At 38.2% G+C, this 14,837-nt stretch overlaps 2 protein-coding genes across 2 annotated transcripts in view; one reads left to right on the top strand and one right to left on the bottom strand.

The window, feature by feature from the left end:
* Positions 1-3,894, top strand: part of SLC18A2 (solute carrier family 18 (vesicular monoamine transporter), member 2) — a 30,772-nt gene extending 26,878 nt beyond the window's left edge. Inside the window, exons 14-15 of the mRNA XM_009325912.1 lie at positions 436-569; positions 3,784-3,894. Of these exons, the coding sequence (XP_009324187.1) occupies positions 436-569; positions 3,784-3,894 (245 nt within the window). The remainder of the gene's footprint in view (positions 1-435; positions 570-3,783) is intronic.
* A 3,451-nt stretch (positions 3,895-7,345) lies between these two features.
* Positions 7,346-14,837, bottom strand: part of PDZD8 (PDZ domain containing 8) — a 74,809-nt gene continuing 67,317 nt past the window's right edge. Inside the window, exons 5-6 of the mRNA XM_009326038.1 lie at positions 14,319-14,481; positions 7,346-11,971 (exon numbers count right to left, since the gene is read on the bottom strand). Of these exons, the coding sequence (XP_009324313.1) occupies positions 9,774-11,971; positions 14,319-14,481 (2,361 nt within the window). The 3' untranslated portion in view covers positions 7,346-9,773. The remainder of the gene's footprint in view (positions 11,972-14,318; positions 14,482-14,837) is intronic.

The following is a 14,837-nucleotide window of genomic DNA, read 5'->3' as shown; positions in this document are numbered from 1 at the left end:
GAGTGTGGGTAACTGTGTTTGGCATCTGTTCCCCTCCTCTGCCGCAATGCCATGCTCAGCTTCATTAGCTGGAAGAGGCTTGAAGGTGTCAGGCTCTGAACACAAATAGGATATCCCTAGGAAAGAGGCCTTGGAACACTTAAAACTAACACCACAGCTGTGCTCCTAATAGTCTGCAACAGGAATAACTCCCCACTGACCCCCTGCCTCCTTGACTGCATGATACTGATGCCCCTAGGAGCATCTCTAATTTCTTCAATGAATGTGGACTATGGAGCCAGGAAAGGTTTATGTTATAATTACAAACATGTCTTTACGTTCCTCAAATCAATTTGTAAAGTGGGAGTTTTGTATATAAAATTACTGCTGTTTAAAGTGACTGCTGCAAATTTTGTGTCTGAGTGATCTTCAGAAAAAGGTTTTTATTTATACAAGGTCCCTCTGCTGGTGGTGCCATTGCAAAGGCCATTGGATTTCCATGGCTCATGACAATTATAGGGATTGTGGATATCCTTTTCGCTCCCCTGTGCTTTTTCCTTCGAAGCCCACCTGCCAAAGAGGAGAAAATGGTAAGCATAACATGGTTTCTTTCTTTTGTTTTTGGTTTTGGGTTTTTTTTCAGTGAAACAAATGATAACTTAGTTCTGCATCTTTGCCTCTAACTTCCTTAAAATGGGACCAGCACAGTTTATTTCACCATCATGCATCATCTTTGGAATGAACTCCCCCTTCTTTTTACATCCAAGATGTATAAAGAAAAGCTTTTTATTAGCTACATGTTACAAAGTCACAAATCTGATTATCATGAAATGGGGTCCAGCAGACATTGATCTGCAACAGCATATGCTGTGGTGGAGTCAGTATAAAAGGCATTTTTGTTTTCCTTGAAGTGCCAGAACTGTACTGACCAATTTTGTTTTATTCCTTTGTGTGCCTCAACCTGTTTTTTTTTTCCATGGTCCTCTATGGTATATTTTGCATCATATTTTTTCCTCTTCCTTCTTCCTCCATACAGATCACCTGCCCTTACAAATTAATGGCTTTTCTTATCCTATCTGTACCACAGGTCTTATCCTGACTGTTTTTAATACAACTTTGCCAATGACTTAATTTTCTAGAGCAGTCAGTGCTCCCCAGCCGCTGTATGGTGTGTAAGAAGAATGGTGCTTGGCCAAATCAGCGTCTTGCCCAGTCCCCTGCAGCCCACAGTGGGTATCTAGGGACAAGTGTCAGAGCAGGTGAACGTGTTGTGATACATCCCTCAAATTAGGGGCTGAGAGACCTAAGTCAAAAGCAACACTGTGATTAGCAGCCTTTAACAGACTTTTTCCCCATTGATGTTCACATTTGCTCTCTGAGTAAACGTAAAAGTCTACTTTCCACAAGACCTGGAGTGAAGAGTTTCCCTGCTTACTCCGTGAGTTCTGCCCCAGGACACCCTTGAATGTGCCTGCAGGAATGTTTCACTCCTTCACTCCTGTTGCTCACTGTCTGCTTAGCCTGTCACCCCCAAAAAAAAGATTCCTGCTTTGGTTGTGGTAGTCCTTTTCCTTCATTTCCCCTCCTATACCGTTCTCCTCTCTCCCTTCCTTTCCCATTTCTGTAGCTCAATTTGCCCTTTCATATAACGTCCTTTATCTGCTCCCCTACTCTGCTGTTGCAAGACTTGCTGTTCCTATAGATTTATGCTAGATCAGGTTCAAAAGCCCTCTTACTGCAGGAGGGGATCCATTGCTTTGCTCACTAGGTTTCCTCTGCTCAGCAAGAAGATGGGAAGCTCCTGAAGGAATTACAAGGCAGTGCAATTCCTGTTGTGATTCCAGGGCTGGGAAAGTCCTGGAAAGCAAGTACCAATCTGTGCTGCAACGTCTGTCACCATCTGTAGGTCTAGCCCACCCAGCACGACATCCTTGCTCATACTGAACAAGGTTGACTTGGCCACAAAATGCAGTTGCTGTTTACCTGGGTGAAAAGAAAATACAATTTTGCATGGCCATGGTCTTACTATGCAGCGCCCCATCTCTGCAAGGTGAGGCCAGAACCTGCCGTGAGTTCTGCCCCAGGACACCCTTGAATGTGCCTGCAGGAATGTTTCACTCCTTCACTCCTGTTGCTCACTGTCTGCTTAGCCTGTCACCCCCCAAAAAAAGATTCCTGCTTTGGTTGTGGTAGTCCTTTTCCTTCATTTCCCCTCCTATACCGTTCTCCTCTCTCCCTTCCTTTCCCATTTCTGTAGCTCAATTTGCCCTTTCATATAACGTCCTTTATCTGCTCCCCTACTCTGCTGTTGCAAGACTTGCTGTTCCTATAGATTTATGCTAGATCAGGTTCAAAAGCCCTCTTACTGCAGGAGGGGATCCATTGCTTTGCTCACTAGGTTTCCTCTGCTCAGCAAGAAGATGGGAAGCTCCTGAAGGAATTACAAGGCAGTGCAATTCCTGTTGTGATTCCAGGGCTGGGAAAGTCCTGGAAAGCAAGTACCAATCTGTGCTGCAACGTCTGTCACCATCTGTAGGTCTAGCCCACCCAGCACGACATCCTTGCTCATACTGAACAAGGTTGACTTGGCCACAAAATGCAGTTGCTGTTTACCTGGGTGAAAAGAAAATACAATTTTGCATGGCCATGGTCTTACTATGCAGCGCCCCATCTCTGCAAGGTGAGGCCAGAACCTGCTGCGTATGCTGCTCACGCTTTGTACTGGCATGAGCAGAACAGAAGGTGGAAAAAGGAATCTTGCTGAAATAGTGGCGTACATGAGGCCAAAGACCTTTTGTTTTGAGCATATTTGGACTGCAGAATCCCAGAGATTCCAGTTAATCCCTTGTCATGACCTTTGCAGACTGCACTGAGTTTTTGTTTGGTTCTTTTTACACACTGACTAAGGCTGAGGAACAGAAAGGGGGGAAAAAAAAAAGCTGCTGTTGTTTGCCAGAGATAGGAAGTTTATCGTGTGCTTCCCTGGTCACTGACAGAGTTTCACTTGTAACAAGGTAATCACTGAAAGGACAGGGTCTCTCCCCACGGTCCCCCCAACATCACTTTAAATGCCAAGCGTCTCCTGTTCCCAAAGTGGCTTATGTCAGTGAACCGATGTGCCATTTCTTTTGGGTTTGAAAAGTCAAAAGGAGGGGCCCTATTTTGTACTCTGCATAATTAATTAAAAAATAAATTTATCACACTCAACATGAAATAAGTTTACACAACTGCTCTGAGTACAGATTCTGATTGTCCTAGGGAAAATTCATCCCGAAGGATGTGATATTGTAGCTGGCCCTAACTATGGTAATTACTTTTAGCTTGCCATGGGTGTGAAGTCGCAGTATTTGGACCACCACCCTCAGCAGAGCCCAGTTATGCTGTTCTGGAGCTCCACAGAAAGGGGTGGGAAAAGCAAAGCTAGTAAGGGAGACTCAGCTTGAGGCAGGAGGACTCCCTTTGCTCGTTCATCGAGCTTTTAATAGATGGAGATTAAATATAGGAGAGGTAAGTTACTGTAACTGTAGAGCAGGTAGATGTATTTCAGTTTAATACATGGGCTGAAATACTGGTTCCAGTAAGGTGATAGAAATTTGGTGACATCTATATGGCCAAGATCCCACCTCACACAGACCTATGGACTTGATTTACTCTAATTGAAATCAGTTTGGGTTCTACTTTCAGGGAGGAGAGGTGAATCCCTGGATGGTAGATGCAGCAGGATGGCTGTATGGTGGAGTCAACCACAGACCTCAGCTGGATGCTAAGCAGAAATGCTAATATTCACACTTTGTTTTCTTTCAGGCAATACTCATGGATCACAACTGTCCTGTTAAAACAAAAATGTATACCCAGAACAACATTCAGTCCTACCCCATAGGTGAAGAAGAAGAAGAATATGAAAGTGATGAATAACATGAAAAGCCATATAAATGTATTTTGGTGTACAAAATGCAGCGTTTCATGTGAAACATCTCATCCAGAAATAGTTGTACTGTACATTTAGTAGTGAAATGGTCAAAAAACCAAAGGCATATTATTCATCACCCATGGTTATAAAGCAGACTGCTAACCGCCTTATAAGGGGGGGGGGGAAGCTTTTATAGAGGATTTGTATAGTGTTAATCTTTATGTATTTAATTTTATTGAATATTACACTATATTTTTGATTAAATGTGTAGTATAAATCTGTATAAACATGTGAATTTTAACTTTGTTTTTTAAAGTCAATACAACAACACACAATATCTCATGTTTTGGTTGGAGTCGTAAGGTACTGGCAAGAGCTTGGGTCTTTCTTATCTAATTGGAAGCAAAAAAAAAACCAAACACACCAAAGCTTAAAGAACACCTATCCAATCTGCATCCTTTTAAATTGTACCCTTGCCAGTACATTGAGAGGAGCTGAAGGCTGGAATTCAGACTGTAGATATGGCTGTAACTTTTTTGATCAACTCTAGATCATACATTAGTAAAATAAAAGGCACAACTTCTTTGCCTTTCATTCAAAAATGAGCTCCACCTGAACCACTCATGGAGTGTTGGGGAAAACAGTATTTTAAAGAGATGAGTGTTTTGCTGTGAGTCAGTACTATTTAATGAAGTTTTAATTAGCTACCCAGTTGTGCGATATGAAGCCCCCAAACCACCACACACCACCAGGTAAACAAGCAGGTATGAATGTGCCCTGTTCCTTTCCCTTAAAGGGAATAAGAACGGCACGAAGATAGTTTTTATATTTCTACCTTTTGAACCTTTTATTTTTAACATATCTCAATTTTATTTTAGATGCATCTTAAGTGACTGGTTAAGAAAAGCTGCAGTATTACAGTATTTAGTCTTTGTATGTATTGGAAGTAAGCTGGCAACTTAAGCAGTTCAAAGAAAAAACCCTATTTTACATGCATTTGCATACACATCTAGAAATTCTATATGTATTTATTTTTCAAAAAATGAAGTTAAAGTATCAACTTTGCTAACAATAATGAAAAAAAAAAAAAGACGTGTTTGTTGCCAATATCTCTTTAACATTTGGGGGTGCAGTCTAATACAGGAAAAGCACTGTGCTAGGCCGTCCCTACCTGCACTGAGAAAAATCAGAAGAAGATTTAAAGAAAGCGTTTTAAAACAATCCCAATGTCCTTATCAACTGTGGTGTATCTTTTCATTTGTAAAATTAAAATCTTTATGTGCCTTCTTTCATGTAATTGCAGATGTTTTATGTACTACAGCATAGATACAGTATTTACATATAGTTTTGTAAAGTGTATATACTATGGTCAGAAAATATGAAAAATATAGTGGATCAAACTTCAAGTATCGCTTTGTCAATAACTATGCGTTCAGACCGCATTAAAATAGTTATCTAAAAAGTTCATGATCTATTGTAATAAGGCAAAAATAATAATAATAAAAAAATCCCCCTCACGATTTGCTTTATGCATTGTGGTTTACTGTATACTGGGGGCGGGGAAAGCCAACAAATATTAATGAGGGAAAGCACTCCTCATTTCTAGTCCATTTGTAATTGAGGACAAACATTTTCACTCCAGGTCATAAATACATGCAACTTGTTTCGGTAACTGCGATGCTTCCAATACCAGTCCGTTATATGGCTGCTGGTCTAAGATTTAACTTTGGGAAACAGATAAGGCCAAAATGTGCGGTACCGGGGCACACCCCTGTAGATGCTGCCAGAACAGGGCGTTTAAGTAAGGGGGAAGAGTCTGAGAAAACATCATAAGAGGCTTAAAGGCTGTGAAACACCAAGCAATATCGCCCTGTGGCTGATTTGAAAAATCCACTCACAGATTTTGTAGTGGTGTATTTCCTGTTGCATTCTTTTGAGTATGTAACAGATGGAAATCCTTCCTTCAAAGCTGAGAGGTGTTTGGAGACAGACATTAATGCAGCATAAACCAAGATTCTGCAGTATGTTGAGTACTTCATTGCCACTGAATAAGTGACAATTGTGCAGATCAATGATTATTTACGTTAGGCTCAGATTTTAATATTGTTGATCATTTGGGTACTTGAAACTTTGCCCCAAGAGAAGTTATTTTACTTAGCTTCGCTGCACTCTTTTGGTCAACATCAAATTGTTAATCCAATTAAATTTGAAGCTAATATATCAATGTTAGAATTCTAAATTATCACACGACATGTTCATTTATTTGCCAGCTGATGAACCAATGTATTGCTTAAATTCACAAGTGTAAAAGTAATGCAAACATAGCAACTTATACATTTAAAAAAAAAAGCATAGAATGGCTTACTTCATGGCTTGGTTTTGTATTTTTGAGCAGATCAAAATTAAGGAAGAGTTCACGTTAATCTGCAACACAAATTAGGACTGATGAATTGATCGCATTCCTCTTCTGCAGATGGAACCAGGTTTCTACTGGGGCCTTACAGAGCAGCATCTTACCACAGTTTGCTCAGTAGACCCACAGAGCTCAGTCTGGCTCCCCCATGCTCTTGCTCTGCTGCTGGTCCACCAGAAGTTAGAGGAAGAGAGAGTTAAGTGCCATGCAGACACCCACGTTTGGGCTCTCTACGCCACCTTTTCCTCCAAAAAACAGACATCGAGCAGTTGTTCTATATTTTGGATTTTCTGTGCTGTGGAGGAATAAGTAATCAAACATGAATCCTTTTTGCTGACAGTCAGGAAGTAACTTTAGTCACAGAAAATAAACCAAAAAAATCTGGGTTCTTTCGTATTCTGTATATTTTTATCTGTGTCCCTTTAAGTGTGATAAAGTCACTTATTTCAGTTGCTCCCACACCTTAGCTCTCCCTTGTAGTTGTAAACTTCCATGCATGCTTTATTTCAAATTTGAGAGGAAAACATCCAAGGGTAAGGAATTGTAAGGAAAAACTGATTAGATAAAAATGAGCTAGTAAACCAGTACGGATTTGTTTAGTTATCCATTAACATTTTCTGAAGGACAGGGCAAGTCAGAAGAATTTTTCTTGGTCCATTTGTTCCCTTAACATAACTCAGCTGGTAGTCGCTATCACCAATAACTGAACGGCAATACTACTGGAGCAGTGCTTGGAGGTCTTAAAAACAACCCACAAACATCCTTAGCATTTTATGATTCTCTAGGTACATGAAGAATCAACTGGAATCGCCATTTTGAAAGAAATCTACGTCTACTATTAAACTGTGTAGAATAAAAATAAACGCATATGCAAATAGAAAGAATGCATAAAAGCCCAGCATTAATCCAGCAATCAGTAGTTTTATTTAATGCAAAATGTGTGTTTTTCTCCCAAAGATCTTTCCTTTAAGTAGTGCCTTTAGATGATAAACTACTGCAATACAAATGTTTAAAAAAATATTAACACAATGCAAAGAAGTTGATAATTTAGCAAAACTATTTTATTAAAGCTTATTCTCATGATAAAATAATAGCCAACAAAATCATATTAGGCAGATCTTCTGCAAATGTGTGTAGCTGCCACCTATTCAGATATCATTAAGTCAAGATATTCTTGTTTTCTGTGGTATTCTTTATTTTCAGCTATTTACAGTTAAGCATGAAGCAAAGATTACATCAGGAACGTAATATTACAATTTTACCCTCGAGATTCACCGCTTACTGTAATTAATGCCAGATAGGAATTTATGTTTTCCTTCTTATCACTAAAATACAACTGTTTTGCCCTTTTCCCATTCGGCATATTTAAAAATATTGCACTATGTTTAATTTCTCTCTTACAGTCATCATTAGCAATACTATATGAGGACAACTATATCCAGCTTTTCTTACCCACTGTATTACACCAGTCAATTTAAAACCTCAAATGCCTTTTTTAAATCAGTATTTGCATTGTTTTCACAGCTCCTTCATGTGTACCAGGGTTTAAATGAAGTACTTGGATATATTTAAAAACCTCTATAGTAGGCTGTAAGAGCAAACACTGATGGAGATTGAATGCAGATCACCACCAATGGTAAGCCACTGAGAAAATGGAGTGGGGAAGTCTTTATATGCACCTCAAGCAAGTACAAGTTAAATAACTTTTAGTCAATAAGGGAAGCTAATTTTGTGCGATTATTTGCTGAAGCTTAATTTCAGAAGTGTGTCACATGCCTATTTTAGCATGGATAGTGTTTTCCATACATCAACTAAGTAAGTAAGTATCAACTGCCCAGAACTCACAAAAAAGTGCAAGTAGTTGCATGAGTGGAAGTAACCGTTTTGTTTAGAAGTACAAGCATGCTTTTCCAACTGTGAAAACCATTGCTTCTTAATTTTGCCCATCACAAAATAAACGGAGAAGCAAATTTAATGGAGAGGTCCATTACAGACTGCCTGAAAATTTAAATAAGTTATTTTACCATCTTGGATTCAACTCCATTTCCGCAACGGCATTTTTTTCTACTACCAGTGATAATACCACCAGTACCTAAGACAGTACCTAAAATAAAGATGATATTTTATACAGCATTTCTATACACAGAAGATGAAACAAAGACATGTTTACAGGAAATAAATAAGAACAACGGCCTTAGCCAGGTGATGCTAAGATCCACAGTTTACACATAGCACAAGACCAGATAGTTCTTTTCAAGAAAAGCTGCTGGCTGAAATTCTTCCTCATCTCTACTGGACTCACTTATTTTGACTCAAATAAAACATGTTATATACACTATAGGACATTTTTCTGACAAAGGTGATCCTTCTGCTCAGACTGTCTGTCTCAGAAGCCGAATGCAACTTACCACTATAAGATTACTCAAAAGTGTTGAGAGAGAACATATTTAGCTATTTTTTGTAAAGTATTTTGTACCTTAAGCTTTCTGAAATGGTAAGATAAAGGCTGCAGCAAAATATTAATTTTTTTTTTTTAAAGTACTTAAACTGTCATTACATGCTTTTTCATAGAATGTAATGAAACCTCCAACTCTTGAGAAGAACAATTTTCCTTTATCAGGTCATCAGATAATACAACAACACTTAAATATATAATTTTGTTCTGGAAGGCAACCAGCCCCTTATCTCACAAATATTCCCAATTAAATTATTATGAGATACTGGTACGTACTTTGATAACTAATATTATTCAATCAGGATACAATAGCCCAAAGTTCTAAGGGGGCTTTTTTTTAGCATAGCATTACTATACTTCATGTTAATTTCAAACTATGAAAAGTTCTTGTTTTTAACAAAAATATGGGAAAAATTATATCCAATGTTAACTTTAGTAAATATTAATAACAGACAAAATGAAAGACCTTTTGTTTGCTTTCATGATATGTTTGGCGAAAAATACACAATACCTAGAAGATGTACAATAACTGTGATCAACATTTCAAAGCCTGGTCCCTCGGTGACTTCTGTGTCAGTCATCAGCTTAGGCATGCAACAAGCTTATAGTTTTTTCATCATACAATGGAAACTAAACATTTTGAAAATCCTGCCAGTTTCCTGTTGAAAACACCAGCTCAAAAAAAGATGGGGAGGGAGGGGGGGGGGAGAAGTAATACATTAAGGACACCACACACATTAATGTGAAATGGTGAGGTTACATAATTAGAAAAAATAAAAATAAGTTATTAAAAATAAATTTCCAATATAAACCCCAAAATCGAGTTTTAACCAGCCAGTTTAACAACATGATGGTGCTGTAGCTGGAGAAGAACCATTATTAGCTGTACTCTTACATAGGCAAATAACTGTGGAAAAGCAGGACATTATACCAGTGTTTTAATTTAGTTTGTGTGTTTGCAATTAAGTGCAAAGTATTCTTTTAGTCCATTCCTTCAAAGGCTAAATATGTAAATATCAGTCTACTGACTGAGGTGGATCAGCTGGTTCTTCCGATATGATGTTGAATGTTGGTGCCTCCGTCAGACTGACATCTTCATTATCCATTTCTTCTGCTATATTGGGTTCCTCTGAATCTTTAGTCACTCTTTTGGACTGGCGCTCTAATGACATGTTCTCCAAAGACTCTATATCCTCAATGCCTGCTCTGTAGTGGATCATCAGCAGCGTAAGGGCCTGCAGTCTTTCACCTGACTTAGCCAGTGCAGCAGAAATCAAGGCTTTTTTCCTTGCATCAGTTGTCTCTTTTTCTTCTTTAACAAGCGAATTATTATTTTCCAGCTCCTGGTCTATTTCATTCTGCAGCTTATCCAGCATAAATTCCAATTTCTGAAAACGCTCCTCTGTGGGTAAACTTCTGTAGAGATCACGTCCAATTTCTTTAACAGCAATGAAGACACTGTCATCTAGACCACCCTCCTTTCGGATCAACTTTATCCCAGTACCTGCTGCACGTTTTGAAGGACTGCTTGGCCCACTGATTTCAGTATCGCTACTTTCATTATCGGAAGTGTTTGGTGTGTGCTTTGGCGAAGGTTCTACCACCTCTGTTCCTTGCTCAGAAAGGCGAGCTTTGGGGACTTGACGAAGGTTTAACAAACGGGTGCTTGTATTGATGATATGCCTGGTCAAACCTGTAGTTCTGTTAACAGATTTAGATTCTGAATCAACACGAGAGGATGCAGCTTGGGGAGCTTCCTGTCCTTCCGCTCTACAACCTCCCACAGTTCGATCAAGTCGCTTTTCAGCTCCTACACAAAAGGGCGTCTCAGTTAGACATTTTTCTTGACATTTTTTATGGCAAACGTAAGCACAGAGCATGCACTGCGAAGCTGCTTTAGTCCATACTTTCTTTTTGCAGTAATCACACCAAGTCGGATTCTGAAACTGAGTATCTTGAAAGTTATGCTTGTTCTCTGTAAGAACAACGTGTCCCAAGTAAGGATCCTCTTTCTGAAGTGCACGAGCTTCTTCTTCCAAGTGACATTCCCTTTCTTTCTCCAGGAGAAAGTTTGAATCATCTATTTCACCTTCTTTTAAATATTTGAAGTGTAAAGTTACATCGCCATAACAAAATTTTTCATTGAATCCCTTATGGGTTGTCAAATTCCGCAATGCTGTTCTAGTGACTGCTGCTTTAGGTGTAGGAGCATCCAGTTTAAATGTTCTAATGTATTCCATTGAGGATGTAGCTATGCAATCTAAAGCAATTTCTTCAAGTTTTATGCTTGCATATCCTAAGCAGATAAAACCACCTGCTTTGAAAGGGTCTCTGCACCACAGTGCAACATTAAGGTACTTATGGTATCCTTCCACTTCAAATAGACAGGAGGATGTTCTTGTCCTTGGCCATCGGCCTTGCCGGATTTTATAAGGAATTTCTGGCGATTCCCATGTTTGATGATCATCTCCACTATCTTTATAACTACGTGCATTTTCTGAAAGTCCATCTTTTAATATATCTTGTTTTGGTGCTGTTATTACTTTTGATACCGTTGGGTCTTCTATTTGATCATTATTCTTTACTACCTTCTCTGTATATTTATCTCCATTATTTGTAGGTGGAGGTGGCCTCTCTGGTTTTTCAGAAGATACACCTCCAGTTTCTAACAGATTTTGAGTTTCACTAGTAGGCAAAATAGGCTTGCTTTGTGGCCTAGGTGGCACAGGAGGCTTAGTACCAGATCCTTGTGATTGTTTACCTGATTGCTGTGATGCATCTGAACCCTCAATAGTTTTGGGTGTTGCCACTTTAGCTCCATCTTTTTGTTGCGTTTTTGATGTTGTCTGATAACTTCCTAAATGTAGTTTTCGATTCAGAATCGGAGATATAGTTCCAAGTGGTTTAGCAGCAAGTATTACTACTGAACGTTTGGGACTCGGAGTTGTTGGCAGATCTTCTTTTTGGTCAGGTGATTCACAAGCTAAGTCCTCAAATTCTGAATCAAAATCTCTGTTATCAACATCAGCTGATAAACTAGCTTGGTCATCTTCTGGTTGTGTCAAGAAAGCAGCGTCTTCCAATTGTCCAAATCCATCCTGCAGTGCTGAACCATGCTGATTATACCCCACAGGCCTTTCATAAAAGACTAAAACTCTGTCCCCAGCCTGTCTAATAAGCTTCAACACTTGGACAGTTGATGTGATTTTAACACCTATTAAAAAAAGACAAAAATTGTTAAATTTTAATTATAACAACAATCTAAATGGCCAAAAATAGCCAACAAACATGGTTAGGTCTTTAATAGTGGTAATAATACTGTTGCTCACTAACAGAGGAAGTAAATTATGACAGAAGAGCTTAATTGAAATGTAACAGATGGATCCTTTCCATTTTATTCACACAAATATATCACTTCAGGAGCTGCACAAGATACTAACATAAATACTCCAGTTTGCTGTTTGTTACTAATGCTGTAATCTTAGAGTAATGTTCATTTTATATGCTAACATTTTTAACCTTTGTCTTACTGTAAGTTTGGACTTTTCATCCTTTAACAAAGGATTCAAAAGAGATGGGTATCTTTAAATACAGTTTTAATTAAAACAGAAGCAGGCTAACAAAGAAAATAGTTCCAATATGTTAAGAAAATATAGGCACAATGCTACATTCTCAGCATGGCTGAACAATGAACTGAATCATCTTCCTCACCAGAACTTTCAGAGCCATTTGACAGTATCTCCAGCCTATGGTAAGATTCAACAAATTACATGCAAACTAAGTATCTTAATGAGCACACAGTCCAAATAAAGTCATGCAGGGGGTCATGTAAAAATGACTTGTCCCTTGTTCTAGAGCAATCAATTGCCTGCTTGAAGCAACTCAAAACCCTTTTAAAATCACTGGAGCAATGCAATGGGGATTTAGGCAGTACCTAATCACAATAACTCACTGTAGTGGTTAAGCTCTGGTCTGTAAAACCTCTCAGGTAACAACTTAAAAAAAATAATATTAATGCAACTGTGCTAGCAGGGACTTTAAGCAGTTCATGTTGTAAGTGTATAAAGTTCCATCTTCATAGTATTTTACTACACTAACTCTTCTATAGTACCTTAATGACTTAGCAGAACCCAATATAAAATTACTTTACCCTCTTATTTATATAGTTAGTGTTTGGAGAAGAAATGTGTATGCTGTCATATGCAGGGATATCTGGGATATTATATATAGCTCAATTATGCAGCTCTTTCTGCATTTCTTTCTCTACCAATGACACGATGGAAGTAATCTCCAAATTCACAATACAACCCTAACAGAACTTTTTACCATTCTTCCCTTAGAGTGATTTCAGTTTACGTTCTATTTTATCAGTGGTACCTACACTTACTTCTAAAGTGTTATTAATATACAGTGATATTCCCACTCCTTTTTAGCCTTTATAAATCCCTGGACAGCATACAAACCCCAACAACTTTAAAACTAAGCTACTTATGATTCCTACTCCATAATGTTTTATTTAGTCCCACATCATCCAGTAGAATAGAAAACATTGCATTATTTCTTAATGATCATAAACAGGTTCCTATCTGCTTCTTCCACTATGTTGATTAGCCACTGTTCTTGTTAATGTTTTATTTGTTCTTCTGTCCACTGCCATATTCTATAGGTCCCCTCCAATTCTCAAGTTTAAAGCAGTAAGATTTCCAGTATCAGTTTCTGATTATCGTTTATGATTATGATCTAGTTGTCTGTGGGTGACAGGGTCCATATAAAACAGAAGTATTCAAGCTATATATCTGGAGATGGTCTAATTTAAAAACTGTCTAATATAAACTAGTAACAATCCACTTCATAATGCTCAGGGATTTCAACAGAAATCTTATAAAAAAACCCCACAGTGCTCTCCCCCACAAAAGTCAAGGGTTACTTTTTGCCTCAACGCAGCACTTACCTGCCAGTTACAATTTGGCCAAAGTCTTCAAATATGAGACCTTCACAGTAGATTTCTAAATAATACTTAGGCTCCTACATGTCAGAGCTGACAAAATTGATACTAAAAGTATAAAAATACTATCAAATACTTGGCAGATCTTCTTGGGTCATTTTGACACTTCAGACAATTACTCTATTAGTCAAAAATACGTTTATACTACTTGTTCCGTAGTCTATTTAGTACCTTTAGGTTCAAAGTTCAGTATGCAGGCCTAGGATGTAAAGAGTTATGGTCGTCTTTGTAAACAAAGCACATTTTATAACATCACTGGAAGAAACTAAGTAGAGAACCTCACAGCATCACTATTAGAGCAGTTAAACTATATTTACATTCAAATGTTTATTCAACTTTATTTTGGCTTTTACCTAGCAAAGAGTAAATTAATATTCAATAAAACAAGTCAAGTGAAAGATAACCTTAAATGGACGTAAATATGTAAATGTTAGTTTTTATTATGAGTGCCAGGCATAACTGACAGTTGAGAAAGGCAGTCTAGTTGAACTGTATGCAGACATGTCCTCCCAGTTTGCAAGACGACACTTATTTTGAAAGCTGACATAATACTCACTGCCAATTGCTAGAAGTCTGTCTCCCCTCTGTAGATCAGCAGCTGCAGCAGGTGAGTTTGGAGTCACGGTTTCAATGACAACATGCCCTGCATCTTCTTCCTTGGACTGCACAAGGCGGAGAGTGAGCCCAACACTTTGCAGATTCCCTTTCACTAGTTCTGCCTAGAGAGCAAGAGGTTAAGAGTACGTCAATTAAGCTGACTGCAAGGATTCATGGTTACTAATGATCATTTAAATAAAATTATACAACTGATATTATTAAAAAAAGATTACATTAGGACATCCATTGACTTCATTAAGCAGATTATCACGTAATAGATTAACTGTCTGCCAATCTAGTTTACACCTTTGGAGAAAGATGGAAACAAGTGTCACCAGTTCTGAAGAGCCAAATATGCCAAAAGCAGAGAGCAGTGCAAAGAATTGTCAGCAAAATAAATATATATATAAAAATAAGTGTATGAGTGTACACATCTGTTCAATAGTTTATATACAATTAATAACAATACTGAGCTAAC

The sequence above is a fragment of the Pygoscelis adeliae genome, unplaced genomic scaffold (assembly GCF_000699105.1).
Source record: "Pygoscelis adeliae isolate BGI_AS28 unplaced genomic scaffold, ASM69910v1 Scaffold4, whole genome shotgun sequence".
Taxonomy (NCBI): domain Eukaryota; kingdom Metazoa; phylum Chordata; class Aves; order Sphenisciformes; family Spheniscidae; genus Pygoscelis; species Pygoscelis adeliae.
This window is presented reverse-complemented; position numbering and strand designations above follow the sequence as displayed.